Genomic DNA, 14,235 nt, shown 5'->3' on the forward strand with positions numbered 1-14,235 from the left:
GGCAGCATAGAACTATGATCCAAAAAGAAAAAGAAAACAAAGTGAGTCCTAAAATACTATGTTTGTGTGTTTGTTTGTTTTTGGCATAGAGATATTTACTTGACCACAGCACATGGAGGAGGAATCCAGGGAGAACACAGTGGTTATACTGAATTAAAAGGGTGGAGGTTAGAGTTCAGGAAGGCTGAGTGGGCTGGAATTCACAGGGCAGAGTTCTAGATAAGAGGAAGCTATGCGTGCACAAAGAGTTCCAGAAATCTGCATAGGTGATCCCTTGAGGTGTTTGCTTTTTAGTAATCTGCACATACCTAGGATTAATTGCTATACACTATTTATCTAATGTTGCATAACAGGTCACTGCAAACCTCAGTGGCTTACAGTGTTCATTTATTTCTCATAGCGCCTGTGGGTCAGAGATTCAAGAGCAGCTTGGTTTGGTGGTTTGAGTTCATGCTCTCTCAAGAGGCTGCAGTTAGATGTGGCTGGGAATATAGTTATTCAAAAGCCTGACAGGAGCTGAAGGATCCATTTCCAAGGGGACTCACCTACATGGCTGGCAAGTTGTATTGGCAGTTGGCTACAGCCCTCAGCCCTCCAGTGAGCCATATGTATATCTTCACAGTATAGTAGCCGGCTTACCCTACAATGAGCAATCCAAGAAACATGGGCAAAAAGTATAATGCTACCTATGATCTAGCCTTAGAAGACACATACACCATCACTTGTGTCATATTCTACTGGCCGCAAAAGCCACTCTGTGTGAGTACCAGGAGAAGAGCATTAAGAATCTTGGGGTTGAGAACTACAATCCACCTTTTGGCTCGAATACTTTTAGTACCACCACACAAACCCCCAATTCAAAACATACTCATTCCTTCCCAAGGCCTCCAACACTCATACGATTAAAACAGTTCAAATTCTAGCATTTTTTTTTTAATCTAAATCAGGCCCAGCTATAGATAAGGTTCCTTGAGTACATATCAAATCAGAATCCTCAAATACAATTTCTCTTAATATGAAGGCTCTGAAGGACCATGACACAAAGAGACAAATCTGCTTTTCACACACCTTGAAATGTTGAAACACACATAGGACAAGTGCTATATACTCTTTATTCAACCTGGGGGTGGGGGTGGGGAATAGATATACCTACAAGTTACTCTTACACAGCAGTTCTGAATCCAGCCAAGTATATGTTGTTGTTCCTTTATTAGCATTCAGTCCTCCCAGTATCTGGGAATAATTACTATAGTTCTAGAGTCCACTTTTGGGTGTCAATTTTGCCCTCCAAGTAAAACTTCCTCTTCCGTAAAAGTTACCTATTTATAATGCAGTAGTTTTCTTAGCCCAATTCCTGCCTTTGAAAGTCTGGCAGTACTGGGGTGCCTAGGCGGCTCAGTCAGTTAAGTGCCACACTTCAGCTCAGGTCATGATCTTGCAGTCCATGAGTTCGAGCCCTGTGTCAGGCTCTGTGCAGGCAGCTCAGAGCCTGGAGCCTCTTTGGATTCTGTGTCTCCCTCTCTCTCTGCCCCTCCCCAGCTCATGCTTTGTCTGTCTCTCTCAAAAATAAACAAACATTAAATAATAATAATAATAAATAAATACAAAATAAAAGTTTGGTAGTACAAAGGCCTCTGTTTATTTTGTACTGTCTTTGACCTCTTCAAAAACTATGTGGGTTCACTCTATTAGACAAGGATACACTCAAATTTTGTGAAGACCAGATGTTTTCAACTTAGGGCTTCTACTGAAGATACTGAGGGAAAATGTCCCCTAAATCCTTAGAGGTATTACTGTTTAACACAGGGGATCTTTGAGTCATGCCCTTCAAGTCCCCAGAGGGCCTTTGCCTGTCTGAATCATTCTGAGACACTGGTAGAGGTTTGTGCAAAAATTTTAAAAAAGGATTTCACAGTTCACACCCTAGATTTCCTAGCTAGAACATGCTAGAAGATACTGAGGGAAAATGTCCCCTAAATTCTTAGGGGTATTACTGTTTAACACAGGGGATCCTTGAGTCATGCCCTTCAAGTCCCCAGAGGGCTTTGCCTGTCTGAATCATTCTGAGACACTGGTAGAGGTTTGTGCAAAAATTTTAAAAAAGGATTTCACAGTTCACACCCTAGATTTCCTTGCTAGAACATGTCCTGACCTTGCCATGATTTTCTCTTTGTCTGGAAGCCATTTCTTAATTTAAACATAATGTGCCATCTTAAGAAACTGGGGATTTGGGGCGCCTGGGTGGCGCAGTCGGTTAAGCGTCCGACTTCAGCCAGGTCACAATCTCGCGGTCCGCGAGTTTGAGCCCCGCGTCGGGCTCTGGGCTGATGGCTCAGAGCCTGGAGCCTGTTTCCGATTCTGTGTCTCCCTCTCTCTCTGCCCCCTCCCCCGTTCGTGCTCTGTCTCTCTCTGTCCCAAAAATAAATAAACGTTGAAAAAAAAAAAAAATTTAAAAAAAAGAAACTGGGGATTTTTTTTTTGAAGAAAAAAAATGATTTTGAACCCAGTGAGTTCTAGCTCCTTTATATCTAGCAGTTTTTCCTTTAGAATTTTACTACAAGCAGTAGAAAAGAAGCCTTCAACACTTTGCATACAAATCTCTTTAGCTACAGTGCTCCTCTTTAGAAACATTTCTACTTTCCATTTTACTGCCTACAACAAGGTTGCCAAACTTTGTGTCACTACATAACAAGTATTCCTTTCTTCCAGGTTCTAATAATACTGTCCCTTCCTTTAAACTGTCCTTGAGGGGCGCCTGGGTGGCTCAGTCGGTTGAGCGTCCGACTTCGGCTCAGGTCATGATCTCGCGGTCCGTGAGTTCGAGCCCCGCGTCGGGCTCTGTGCTGACAGCTCAGAGCCTGGAGCCTGCTTCAGATTCTGTGTCTCCCTCTCTCTCTGCCCCTCCCCCGTTCATGCTCTGTCTCTCTCTGTCTCAAAAATAAATAAACATTAAAAAAAATTTTTTTAAAAATAAACTGTCCTTGATAGCCTCCCTGAGGTAACTTCAAACATCTCCCTGCCAACAGGTCCAAAGACATTGCTACCACAAGTTTTAGGCTTTTGTTATAGATGCAACTCATTCCTGGTACCAAAATATGTTATTTAATGCTGCACAATAAATCACCCCAAATTTTAGTGACATAAAATAATAAGCATTTCCTATCTGTTATGGACTAAATATCTGCATCACCACCACCACCCCCAATCCTCAAATTCCTATGTCAAAGTACTAGTCCCAGTGTGGCTGAATTTGGAAATGGGACCAGTAAGAAAGCAATTAACATTAAATTATGTCATAAGGGTGGGGCCCTGATTCAATAGGATTAGTGTCCCTATAAGAAGAGACATCAGAGAGCTCCCTTCCTCTCTCTTAATTTCTCTCTCCATGTGTGCACAAAGAAGAGGTCATGTGGGCACATAGTAAAAAGATGGCTGTCTACAACCCAACAGGACAACCTTTACTAAACATCAACCCTGCTAGTACCTTGATCTTGGACCCCCAGTCTCCAGAACTGTAAAAAAAATGCCTACTGTTTAAGCCACTCATGTATATGGTATTTTGTTATAGCAGTCTGAGAAGACCAACATACTATTCCAGCAGTTTCTGTGGGGCAGGAATTCAGAAGTTGGACCGCTTTGGCTTGAGGGATACTATGAAGTTGCAGTCAAATATTAACTGAAGCTAAAGGTCATGTCCAAAGTGGCTCACTCACATCAGTGGCTAAGTAGATGTTGGCTAGTGATGGGAAACATCAGTTTCTCCCTATAGGGCTTCTTGAGTGTTTTCAAGGTATGCTGTCTTGGTTCTGTCAGAATAAGTAATATGAAATGCCTTTTATGACCTAGCCTCAGAAGTCACTCACTGTGGCTGCCATATTCTATTACTTGGACAGGATGGCCCTGATTCATTGTGGGTGGGCATTACAAAAGGTCATGAATATCAGTAGTTGAGGATCACTGGGGGCTATCTGAATGCTGGCTACCACATTCCACCAGGCTAAACGATGAAATATTAGGCATTTGTAATCTAGTCAATTTGTAATCTCTTTGTCAGAGATTATACAAAGCTGGAGAGCAGCCAGAGAGAACAGAGAGGAGAAATCTAACTAAATAGCAAGGGCATGCAGGAGAAGCCACAGAAGGATCATGCTATAATAGTAGAACTATATGACTGACAGCTCTAGAGTAAAGCCTACTCTAGACCTCCCTTAGTCAAACTCAAAATGAAGCCTCAAATGCATTTGCAAATTACTTCCTACCCGTTAAAGCAAAGTTCAACACTCTTTAAATGAAGACAACATAATCCAGACAGTCAACAAGGTAACACTCACCAAGTTTGACCTTCAAAAAATATTACTAAACATGCAAAGAAGCAGGAAAATATGACCCACAACACAACTAAAAGACATTCACTAGAAGCACATCCAGAAATGACAGCAACAGAATTAGCAGACATTTTTTAAAGACCTATTAAAAATAGGCTCAAAGATTATAGGAAAACATAAACATAATAAGTTGAAGACCTAAGAAAGAACTAAATGGCACTTCTAGAGCTGGAAAATGCAATTCTTAAAATAAAAATTTCACTGGATGTTTAAATCTTTCATATATTTTCTTCTGCAAAAAGTATTCTAGGAAAATGAATATGGTGCTATCTCAAAAAATTAAATACAGAATTACCATATGACCCAGCAATTACACTCTGGGTACACATCCAAAAGAACTAAGAACAGGGACTTGAACAGATATTTTTACAGCCATGTTCATAGCAGTATTATTCACAATAGACAAACGATAGAAATAACCCATGTCCATTGGCAGATGAATGGGTAAATAAAATGTGGTATATATACATATAATATTATTCAGTCTTTAAAGGAAGAAAATTCTAACACAGGTACAACATAGATGAATCTTGAAGATCTTCAGCTAAGTGATATGTTCCAGTCACAACTTGGCAAATATTTTATGATTCCACTTATCTGAGATACCTGGAGTAGTCAAATTTATAGAGACAGAAAGTGGGATGGTGGTTGCCAGTGGCTGGTGGAGAGGAGAATGGCAAGTTACTGTTTAATGGGTATACAGTTTCAGTTTGGGAAGATAAAAAAGTTCTGAAGATAAATGATGGTAATGGTTGTAAAACAATATGAATGTGCTCAATACCATTGAACTGTACACTTAAAGGTAGTTAAAATGGTAAATATTGTTACGTATACCTTATAACAACTAAAATTAAAAAGTGTTTTAAGTGTTCTACTTTTTAGATAGGCCTACTTATTAAGAAATTTTTTTATATGAGCTATTTTTTTCTTTTTTTTTTTTTTATTTTTTTTAATTTTTTTTTTTTTTTTCAACATTTATTTATTTTTGGGACAGAGAGAGACAGAGCATGAACGGGGGAGGGGCAGAGAGAGAGGGAGACACAGAATCGGAAACAGGCTCCAGGCTCTGAGCCATCAGCCCAGAGCCCGACGCGGGGCTCGAACTCACGGACCGCGAGATCGTGACCTGGCTGAAGTCGGACGCTTAACCGACTGCGCCACCCAGGCGCCCCAGAGCTATTTTTTTCTTAAAAAAAGGGTGACCTTTGCAAAATCTGAGATAAGTATACTTTACCTTTGTCTTTTTCTTTGTTCTTGGACTTGTGGATATCCCGATATCTTCATACTATTCTCTGGAGTAGTACCATCAATTCCTCCCCTTAACATATCCCTCCAATTACTCATAGATTTTGTAAAACTAATTTACACTAATATATAAAAAGTTTCCATAATTTTTTAGTTCATTAATTCAAGGTAATGCTGTTAGAATTTCAAATAATATAAAATCTATAACTGCTTAAATCACTTAACTGCAATTCTCCCTTCCACATGTAAAACTAGTTTTGTTTTTTCCTTCAAAACAGATTTATCTATTACCATTTACTGCATGCCTCATGTATCAAGTCCTATACCAGCAGTTTTCTCATGGATAAGGCAAGTCACACAACCAGACAGAAATTTCCAGGAGAGACACCAACATTTGGACAACTATTACATACTAAACATTTTCATTATTTAATTGTTAGAATATCATTGTGAATTAGGTTTTACTATTACCCCATTTTTAAAGTACAACAAAAAGTTACAAATTGTTAAGTAACTTGCCCATGGTATTATTCTTTCCATTTTTATATTTGTGGAAATTAAATCTTAAAGATACTAAAAAGTTCATACATCTTTTTATGAACTGAAGTCATAACATAAAGTAAGACCTACATTCAAGGTCCAATCTCTTCATTTATACCACAGAATCCTGTATTATATAATACAATCCTGTTTCTGTGCCACATGCAATCTACACAAATTTGGGTTGCTGATTTTATTTAAAAAGCTTTGCTGTACAAGGCCAATATCTCTGATGAACCCAGATGCAAAAATTCTCAACAATATACTAGCAAACTGAATCCAACAATACATTAAAAAAAAATTATTCACCACAATCAAGTGAGATTTATTCCTGGGGTGCAAGCGTTATTCAGTATGTACAAACCAATCAATGTGATATGTCCTAGCCACAGCAATCACACAACAAAAAGAAATAAAAGGTATCCCAAATTTTTAAGGAAGAAGTATAATTTTCACTATTTGCAGATAACATACTATATACAGAATACCTAAGGATTCCACCAAAAAACTGCTAGAACTGATAAATGGCTTCACTAAAGTCACAGGATACAAAATAAATGTATAGAAATACTTGCCATTCCTATATATCAACAATGAAGCAGGAGAAAGAGAAATTAAGAGAATAATCTCATTTATAATTGCACCCAAAATAATATATACCTAGGAATAAACCTAACCAAAGAGGTGAAAGATCTATACTTTGAAAACTATAAAACACTGATGAAAGAAATTTTAAAAAAAGACAGAAAAACATTCCATGCTCATAGATTGGAAGAACAAACATTGTTAAAATGTCTATACTATCCAAAGCAATCTATACACTTAATAGAAATTCTATCAAAATATCAACAGCATATTTCACAGAACTCACCCTAAAATTTGTATGGAACCACAAAAGACCCCAAATAGTCAAAGCAATCTTGAATAAGAAAAGCAGAACTGGAGACATCACAATTCTGGATTTTAAGTTATATTACAAATCTATAGTGATCAAAACAGTATGGTACTGGCATAAAAATAGACACAAAGATCAATGGAATGGAACAGAAAACCCAGAAATGAACCCACAATAATATGGTCAATTAATCTTCAACAGAGCAGGAAAGAACTTCCAATAGGAAAAAGACAGTCTATTCAACAAATGATGTTGGGAAAACTGGACAGCTACCTGCAAGAGAATGAAACTGGACTACTTTGTTACACCATACACAAAAACAAATTCAAAATGGATTAAAGACCTAAATGTGAGACAGGAAACCATCAAAATCCTAGGAAAGAAGACAGGCAGTAATTTCTCTATCATTGACGGAACATTTTTTCTAGATAGGTTCCCTGAGGCAAGGGAAACAAAAGCAAAAGTAAACTATTAGGATTACATCAAAATAAAAACCTTCTGCACAGCAAAGGAAACAATCAATAAAACAAAAAGGCAACCTAAAGAATAGGAAAATATGTTTGCAAATTACATATCCAAAAAAGGGTTAGTATCCAAAATATATAAAGAACTGATACAACTCAACACCCAAAAAATAAGTAATCCAATTAAAAAATGGGCAGGAGACATGAACAGACATTTCTCCAAAACACACATACAGATGGTCAACAGACACATGAAAAGATGTGCATCACCACTTATCATCAAGGAAATGCAAATCAAAACTACAATGAGGTATCACCTCACATGTCTGAGAATAGCTAAAATCAACAACATAACAACAGGTGTTGGTAAGGATGTGGATGTTGGTACAGCCACTGTGGAAAACAGTAGGGAGTTTCCTCAAAGAGTTAAAAATAGAATTACCTTATGATCCAGAAATCTCACTCCTGGGTATTTACCCAAAGAATACAAATACACTAATTCAAAGGGATACATGCACCCCTAGGTTTATAGCAGCATTATTTACAATATCCAAGGCATGCAGACAACCTAAGTGTCCATTGATGGATTGATGAATGGATAAAGAGGTGTATACACTTCTGTATATACCATATACAATGGAATATTACTCATCCGTAAAAAAGAATGAAATCTCGGCATTTGCAACAACATGGATGATGCTAGAGTAATGTTAAGTGAAAAAAGTCTGTTAGAGAAAGACAAATACCATATGATTTCATTCATATGGAATTTAAGAAACAAAACAAAAAAAAAAAATAAGCAAAGTGGAAAAAAGAGAGAGACAAACCAAGAAACAGACTCTTAACTATAGAGAACAAACTGATGGTTTTCAGAGGGGAATAGAATGGGTGAAATAGGTGATAGGGATTAAGGAATATCATGATGAGTACTGGGTGATTAAAATAAACACTTAAAATAAAATAAATAAATAAAAGTTTTTAACCAAAAAAAAAAGCTTTGCTGTATGAATCTATAAAACATGACCATCTGAAACACTTCCCATCCTTCATGTAAGATACTGGCCAATTAAATCTGGTGAGCTAATGGGGCGCCTGGGTGGCTCAGTTGGTTAAGCGTCCGACTTCAGCCAGGTCACGATCTCGCGGTCCGTGAGTTCGAGCCCCGCGTCAGGCTCTGGGCTGATGGCTCAGAGCCTGGAGCCTGTTTCCGATTCTGTGTCTCCCTCTCTCTCTGCACCTCCCCCGTTCATGCTCTGTCTCTCTCTGTCCCAAAAATAAATAAACGTTGAAAAAAAAAATTAAAAAAAAAAAATCTGGTGAGCTAAACTTACAGAATAAGGTTTCATCAGGGGTATCTGGGTGGGTGGCTCAGTCAGTTAAGCATCCTACCCTTGATTTCTGTTCAGGTCATGATCTCACAGTTCAATTCGTGAGAACAAGCACCATGCTGAACTCTGCACTGACACTGAGGAGACTGCTTGGGATTCTCTTTCTCCCTCTCTTTTTTACCGCCCCCCCCCACCCCGCTCATGTGAGCATGACTCCAGCACCTGCACACGCTCTCTCTCTCTCAAAATAAATGAATAAACTTAAAAATATATATATTTCATCAGTTCCATCCAATCTTAGGAATTGAATATACCCACTAAAACAGTGATTTGCAAAATGTGGTACCTAGACCAGTAGAAAAAGCATCACCTGGGAATTTGTAAAAAGCCCTGCCCCAAACCCTCTAAATCAGAAACTCTGAGAACAGGACCCAGAAATCTGTTTAACAAGCCCTTTTGGTGATTTTAATGCATGTTAAAGTTTGAGAACCTCCCCTCTAAAAGAGTGACGGAGTCAAAGGAAGGACCTCCTTATAAGTTTTTAGGCTCTCTACCTTGGGCAGTGAAGTTCAATTGTTTTATTTACTTATTTATTGTTTAATTTACATGAAGTTCAATTGTTTTAGATAACAAGGTATTCTCTTCACTTCGGGAAAGCGAAGCAGAGCAGATGCATTCTACTTATCTCTGAATACTTAATTTTAATTAAAATAACTTTTAAAATATGAAATCAAGATTTATCGCCAATAAAACGTTAACAAACTAACTGCTTCAACTTTATACGTTTGTGCTGATGTTAACCATACTTTCATCAATAAGGTTAATTCTTAAAATTAGTGTAATTTGTAAGGCTTTATCTTCCACTAAAAACCAGATCCAAATATTTTTCCCAAGAGTCCTCTGGTTAATTCTATTTAATTCATTTGAAATTATTCATCTTTCACACAATCTTAACTAAGTTTGTTGAGGAAAATGGTAATGATTTATTAAATTACCTGTATATATAACTTTTCGATCCCGGTACTCAAAAAGAGACCTCTTCCTGTGCTTGTGTGTTTTTTCCCGAAATCTTACTGTTATTGCTACATTTGGATTGCCAGCACTATAATTGAGCTCAGGGAAAGATTTGGTTTCCACAAGGTTTCCAAACTTTTTGTTGACAAAATGGTGGACAGCTTTTCTGTGGTCTTTGTTTGTATCAGGTTTAAAAGTAAATTTGGAATTTTCTTTTTTTGCATCCAAATATTTAAAAAAGTCAAATGCTTCTTCTTCAGATACCAAGTGACAGAGTTCCTTATACTCAAGATTTGGTTTTACAACAATCTCACTGTTTTTACCTACAGTTATTAAAAAAGGAAATTTCTGCCTAATAGCACTGTGCAGAATAGCCCTCTGGTTTTTGTCAAGGATTCTGCCTAATGAGAATTCAGGAGATGATCCAATTAGCTCAGTTTTAGAATTCCACTTCTCTTTTATATCACAGGCAAAGTGATTCAGTAGTTCGTTAGTTTTTTCATCTAACAAGGTACCTAAAACATCAACTGTTTCTTCTTCGCCTTTGGAAGTTCCATCACTGATAGTATCTTCCCTTTCTGAACCAGATTGATGATATTGATCAGCACCAGAGCACCCAGCAAAAATACTAACTTCTTGGTTGCTTCCCTCTTCAAAGGATAAATTCTGAAGATCAAGTTTTGCCTTTTTGGCAAAGTTATTTGGCTCAGGTAGTACTTTACTAATCAGTTTACTTGGTGCCTTATTAACTAATTGTCCCTGTTCATCAATCTCTATAACAACAAAATCACTTGGTGAGCTTTTTATAGTGCCACGAAATCCAACATGATCAGTAACAAAACACAAAGAACTAAACCGGATTCTAAAATCTGTATCCTCTTCCATTCTTAAATAACAATGCCTACAAAAGAAACAAAGAGGCAGTCAGTTACCCAAAAGAAAAGTTATAGATAACAAGAAAAAAATAAATTTGCAGGATTTATGTTTCTTTCTCCCTTTCAATCCTGGTCCCCTTAAAATACAAATTATTTCTATAAATCATGGGCATTTTGACTCTCCTATACCAAGATAAGCTAATAGGCAATCTTTTTCTCATGAAACTGATGATTTGCAACTTTACTTTCACCCATTCCAAGGTTTCATCTATTATCCAGAAATAAAATGGGTCCGTTTCAAGTCTGCTTTAAAAATACCATGTGTGTGTGTTGGGGCGCCTGGGTGGCGCAGTCGGTTAAGCGTCCGACTTCAGCCAGGTCACGATCTCGCGGCCCGTGAGTTCGAGCCCCGCGTCAGGCTCTGGGCTGATGGCTCGGAGCCTGGAGCCTGTTTCCGATTCTGTGTCTCCCTCTCTCTCTGCCCCTTCCCCGTTCATGCTCTGTCTCTCTCTGTCCCAGAAATAAATAAACGTTGAAAAAAAAAAATTAAAAAAATAAAAATAAATAAAAATAAAAATACCATGTGTAGGCCCAAAAAGAAGGGACCAGAACACAGACTTAAACAATGATTTGTCCAAACCCCATCCCTGAAAATTTCTAACTAATTCTAGAGAATTTGTGGCTAGATTTGTATATATTAGGGGTTAGAGATGAGAGAAGGGACTAGAAGACAGGAGGAAATAGTCCAAATTGATAAATGAAACTTGCAATGTGATTATGCTTCAAAATAGGCTTAAATTAATCCAGAATCTTAAACCTTCTTGAAAGCCCAGTTACAAACTTTTACAGACACAAGTTTTTAAGGTTGATGCACAGAAAAATTCCAACCATACAACTAGCATCAGAGAAAAAAACCCTTACAGATTTTCTTGAAGCAGTAGATAAGAGAATCCTCTGAAGCCTTTACTCACCCTTCACATAACCAATGGCTACCATATCAGATAGTCCTATAAGAAAGATAAAATGCCCATGGGCCCCATACTACTCAGTTCTGTGTGTTAACTACAGTCTCTAGGTAATTTGTCATCATCTGAACCTTCACCCCATTTCTACAATGTATTCTACCAATCTGAACCAATTTAGCAAACCTCCACCCCCCAATTATGCCATGTAGAAATCACAGCAAAGTCTCTATATCTTAATTTCTTAGACTAAATGAGGATATATTTATTTTCCTTCTTTCCGTGATTTCCTGCACAGTCTCCTCAGTTTCTTGCCATAACTGAAACCTGGCTATTTCCTCAGGCTTCTTCTCTAGTCTTCTCAAGTGAGGACTCTTTTTCCTTTGACACCCACCTAACTTAGGACCTGGAGATAGTAAATATTTTCTATTTGCCACAGCTCCAAACCATTTATCCCTCCTCTACCTCCCCAAATCCCAGTTCTTTCAAAGCTCATGCCATCAGACTCTACCATCTGCTATCATCTTCTCTTTGATGCCCAGATGACTCTTCTTCATTCACTGATGCCTTTAGTGCCTCCCTCAATGTCTACCCAGCATGACTTTCACGTCCATCTACACGCATCATCTATTTAACACCACAGTCTTTGATCTCCACCTCAATCCACTTCCACGCCATCTTGGTCATAACCTTGACTTCCCCATCACAAAAAATTACATCAGCTTTAAGTATCTGGCTCTCTGATTACTGTCAAGAGATGACAGTACACGATGGCTGTCCTTTGATCACGCAGTACTTCCACCTCAGTAATTCTTATACATTGTGAAGGCCTCTCATCTGCTTCTACTACTAGCCTACCATAGTCCATTCTCCACGTAGCCAGAATGATGATTTAAAAGGTAAATTAAGTCATATCACAATTCTCTTTAAAACCTCTGATCACATTTAGAATGAAATCCAAACTGCTTACCCTGGCTTCCAAAGACTTCTAAGATTCTGGCCTCTGTTTATTCTCCAAACTCATCTTGTACCCTTTCCCCATTACCCACTATACTCCCAACCACACCGGCTTTCTTCAGTTCCTTTGTGTTAACTGTTCCTGCTGATTAAATTAGTCCTTCCCCAATGACATCCTCAGAGAGGTCTTCCCTGACTAATATGGTAAAGGAACCAGCAAGGCACTCTTTCACCAAACTCTATTCAATTTTCTGCACAGTATTTCTATCTAATAACTTTCCCTATTATTTACGGTAGACCTCTCACAACTACAATGTTAGCTCTATGGGAGCAAGAACCCTGTCTGCCTAATTGACTAATTATCTCACATTCAGAACAGCGTCAAGCATATAGTAAGCATGCAACCAATACTGACTGTTGAATAAATGAAACTAGTACAAAACAAGAGCTGTGAGAGTGAAGAGGAAGAAAAAAGAGATCACTCCGGCCTATGATAATCAGAAAAGGTGTAATGTGAGAAGTGGCCATCTAAGTCTTCAAAATTATTCAAGAGACAGAAATAAGGTAAAAACGTAGAAGTAACATACAAACAAAATATGCAATGCGCCAGGGAAAACTGAACAGCCCAGATACAGGAGTAATGTCTTACAGTACAGTTCTAGAAAATACAGTTTGGATTGGAGCCAAACTGCCAGTGAATGCCCTGCCAAGGACTTAGGATCTATTGAGTGGTCAATAGATGGCTACTGCAGGTGTTTGAGTAGAAAAATGGCACAATCCAAAAAGCTGTTTTAATAAGATGAATAATGGCACTGAGCAGGATGAATGTGATGAAGAATTCCGAGAGTTCGAAAGCAATGTGATCAAGAGCACTGTTTTAGGATTGGCCTTGTAAAGAATAAAGATCTCTCTCCCAGTAAAAGCAAGATGTGACGACATTCTAAACTACTAGGATAGGTAGAACTGAAAAGAACGTAATGATCAGGGAATTACAACAATCATCTTATAAAAGAATGTAGCTGAGCTGGAGGGGGCCAAGGAGCCCACGTGGAGTTAAACACAAATGTGCAGTGTTCCTAAACAGATTTCTTGATGAGGGTACAGGGTGGAGAGGGGAGTGAGTAGTTTGGCTAACCCAAGACAGGGTAATTGTTGGTTGAGGGTAGATTCTGAGGAGATGTTAGAAATGCAGCAGGTAGTGCTTTTCCCCCTCACGCTCTTTCTTCCAATGCCAACGCTCAGCCGAACTCACTCTTACTTGCTTTCTGTCACCAATTTGCAGAACTAGTCTCCGGCGGTGTTGCCTTCTGGCTAATCCGAAAGTACCCCCCAGACACAGCCAATGGCTCCACTTCTCCTTCCACGTCCCCCGCCTGTCCCAACGCACGATACTAGCCCATGCCGCCCTCCGTTTGCGGGCAGTCGGGGGTCCCACTACTAATCACGTCATTGCCCCCCAAAGAAACGCCAAAACTCGCAAGATTGACCCGATCTACCTCACGTCCACGTTACGAATTCCTGGGCACAAAACTGCGCATGTCCGGAAGCGCTAAAATACTTAGCCTCCGAC

General features: G+C 38.6%; 1 protein-coding gene across 4 annotated transcripts in view; it reads right to left on the reverse strand.

The window, feature by feature from the left end:
• The window catches only part of PUS7L (pseudouridine synthase 7 like), a 33,538-nt gene extending 19,315 nt beyond the window's left edge, over nt 1-14,223 (reverse strand). For 2 of the 4 annotated variants that reach the window (XM_045463176.1, XM_045463175.1), the window contains exons 1-2: nt 14,153-14,223; nt 9,853-10,772 (exon numbers count right to left, since the gene is read on the reverse strand). In XM_045463176.1, coding sequence (XP_045319132.1) covers nt 9,853-10,756 — 904 coding nt within the window. In that variant the 5' untranslated portion in view covers nt 10,757-10,772; nt 14,153-14,223. Of the gene's footprint in view, nt 1-545; nt 1,470-9,852; nt 10,773-14,152 lie in introns of those variants that run through there. The other 2 variants (XM_045463178.1, XM_045463177.1) reach the window with 2 other exon arrangements.
• Nucleotides 14,224-14,235: the final 12 nt, after the last annotated feature.

Source organism: Leopardus geoffroyi, chromosome B4 (genome assembly GCF_018350155.1).
Source record: "Leopardus geoffroyi isolate Oge1 chromosome B4, O.geoffroyi_Oge1_pat1.0, whole genome shotgun sequence".
In the NCBI taxonomy this organism is placed as follows: domain Eukaryota; kingdom Metazoa; phylum Chordata; class Mammalia; order Carnivora; family Felidae; genus Leopardus; species Leopardus geoffroyi.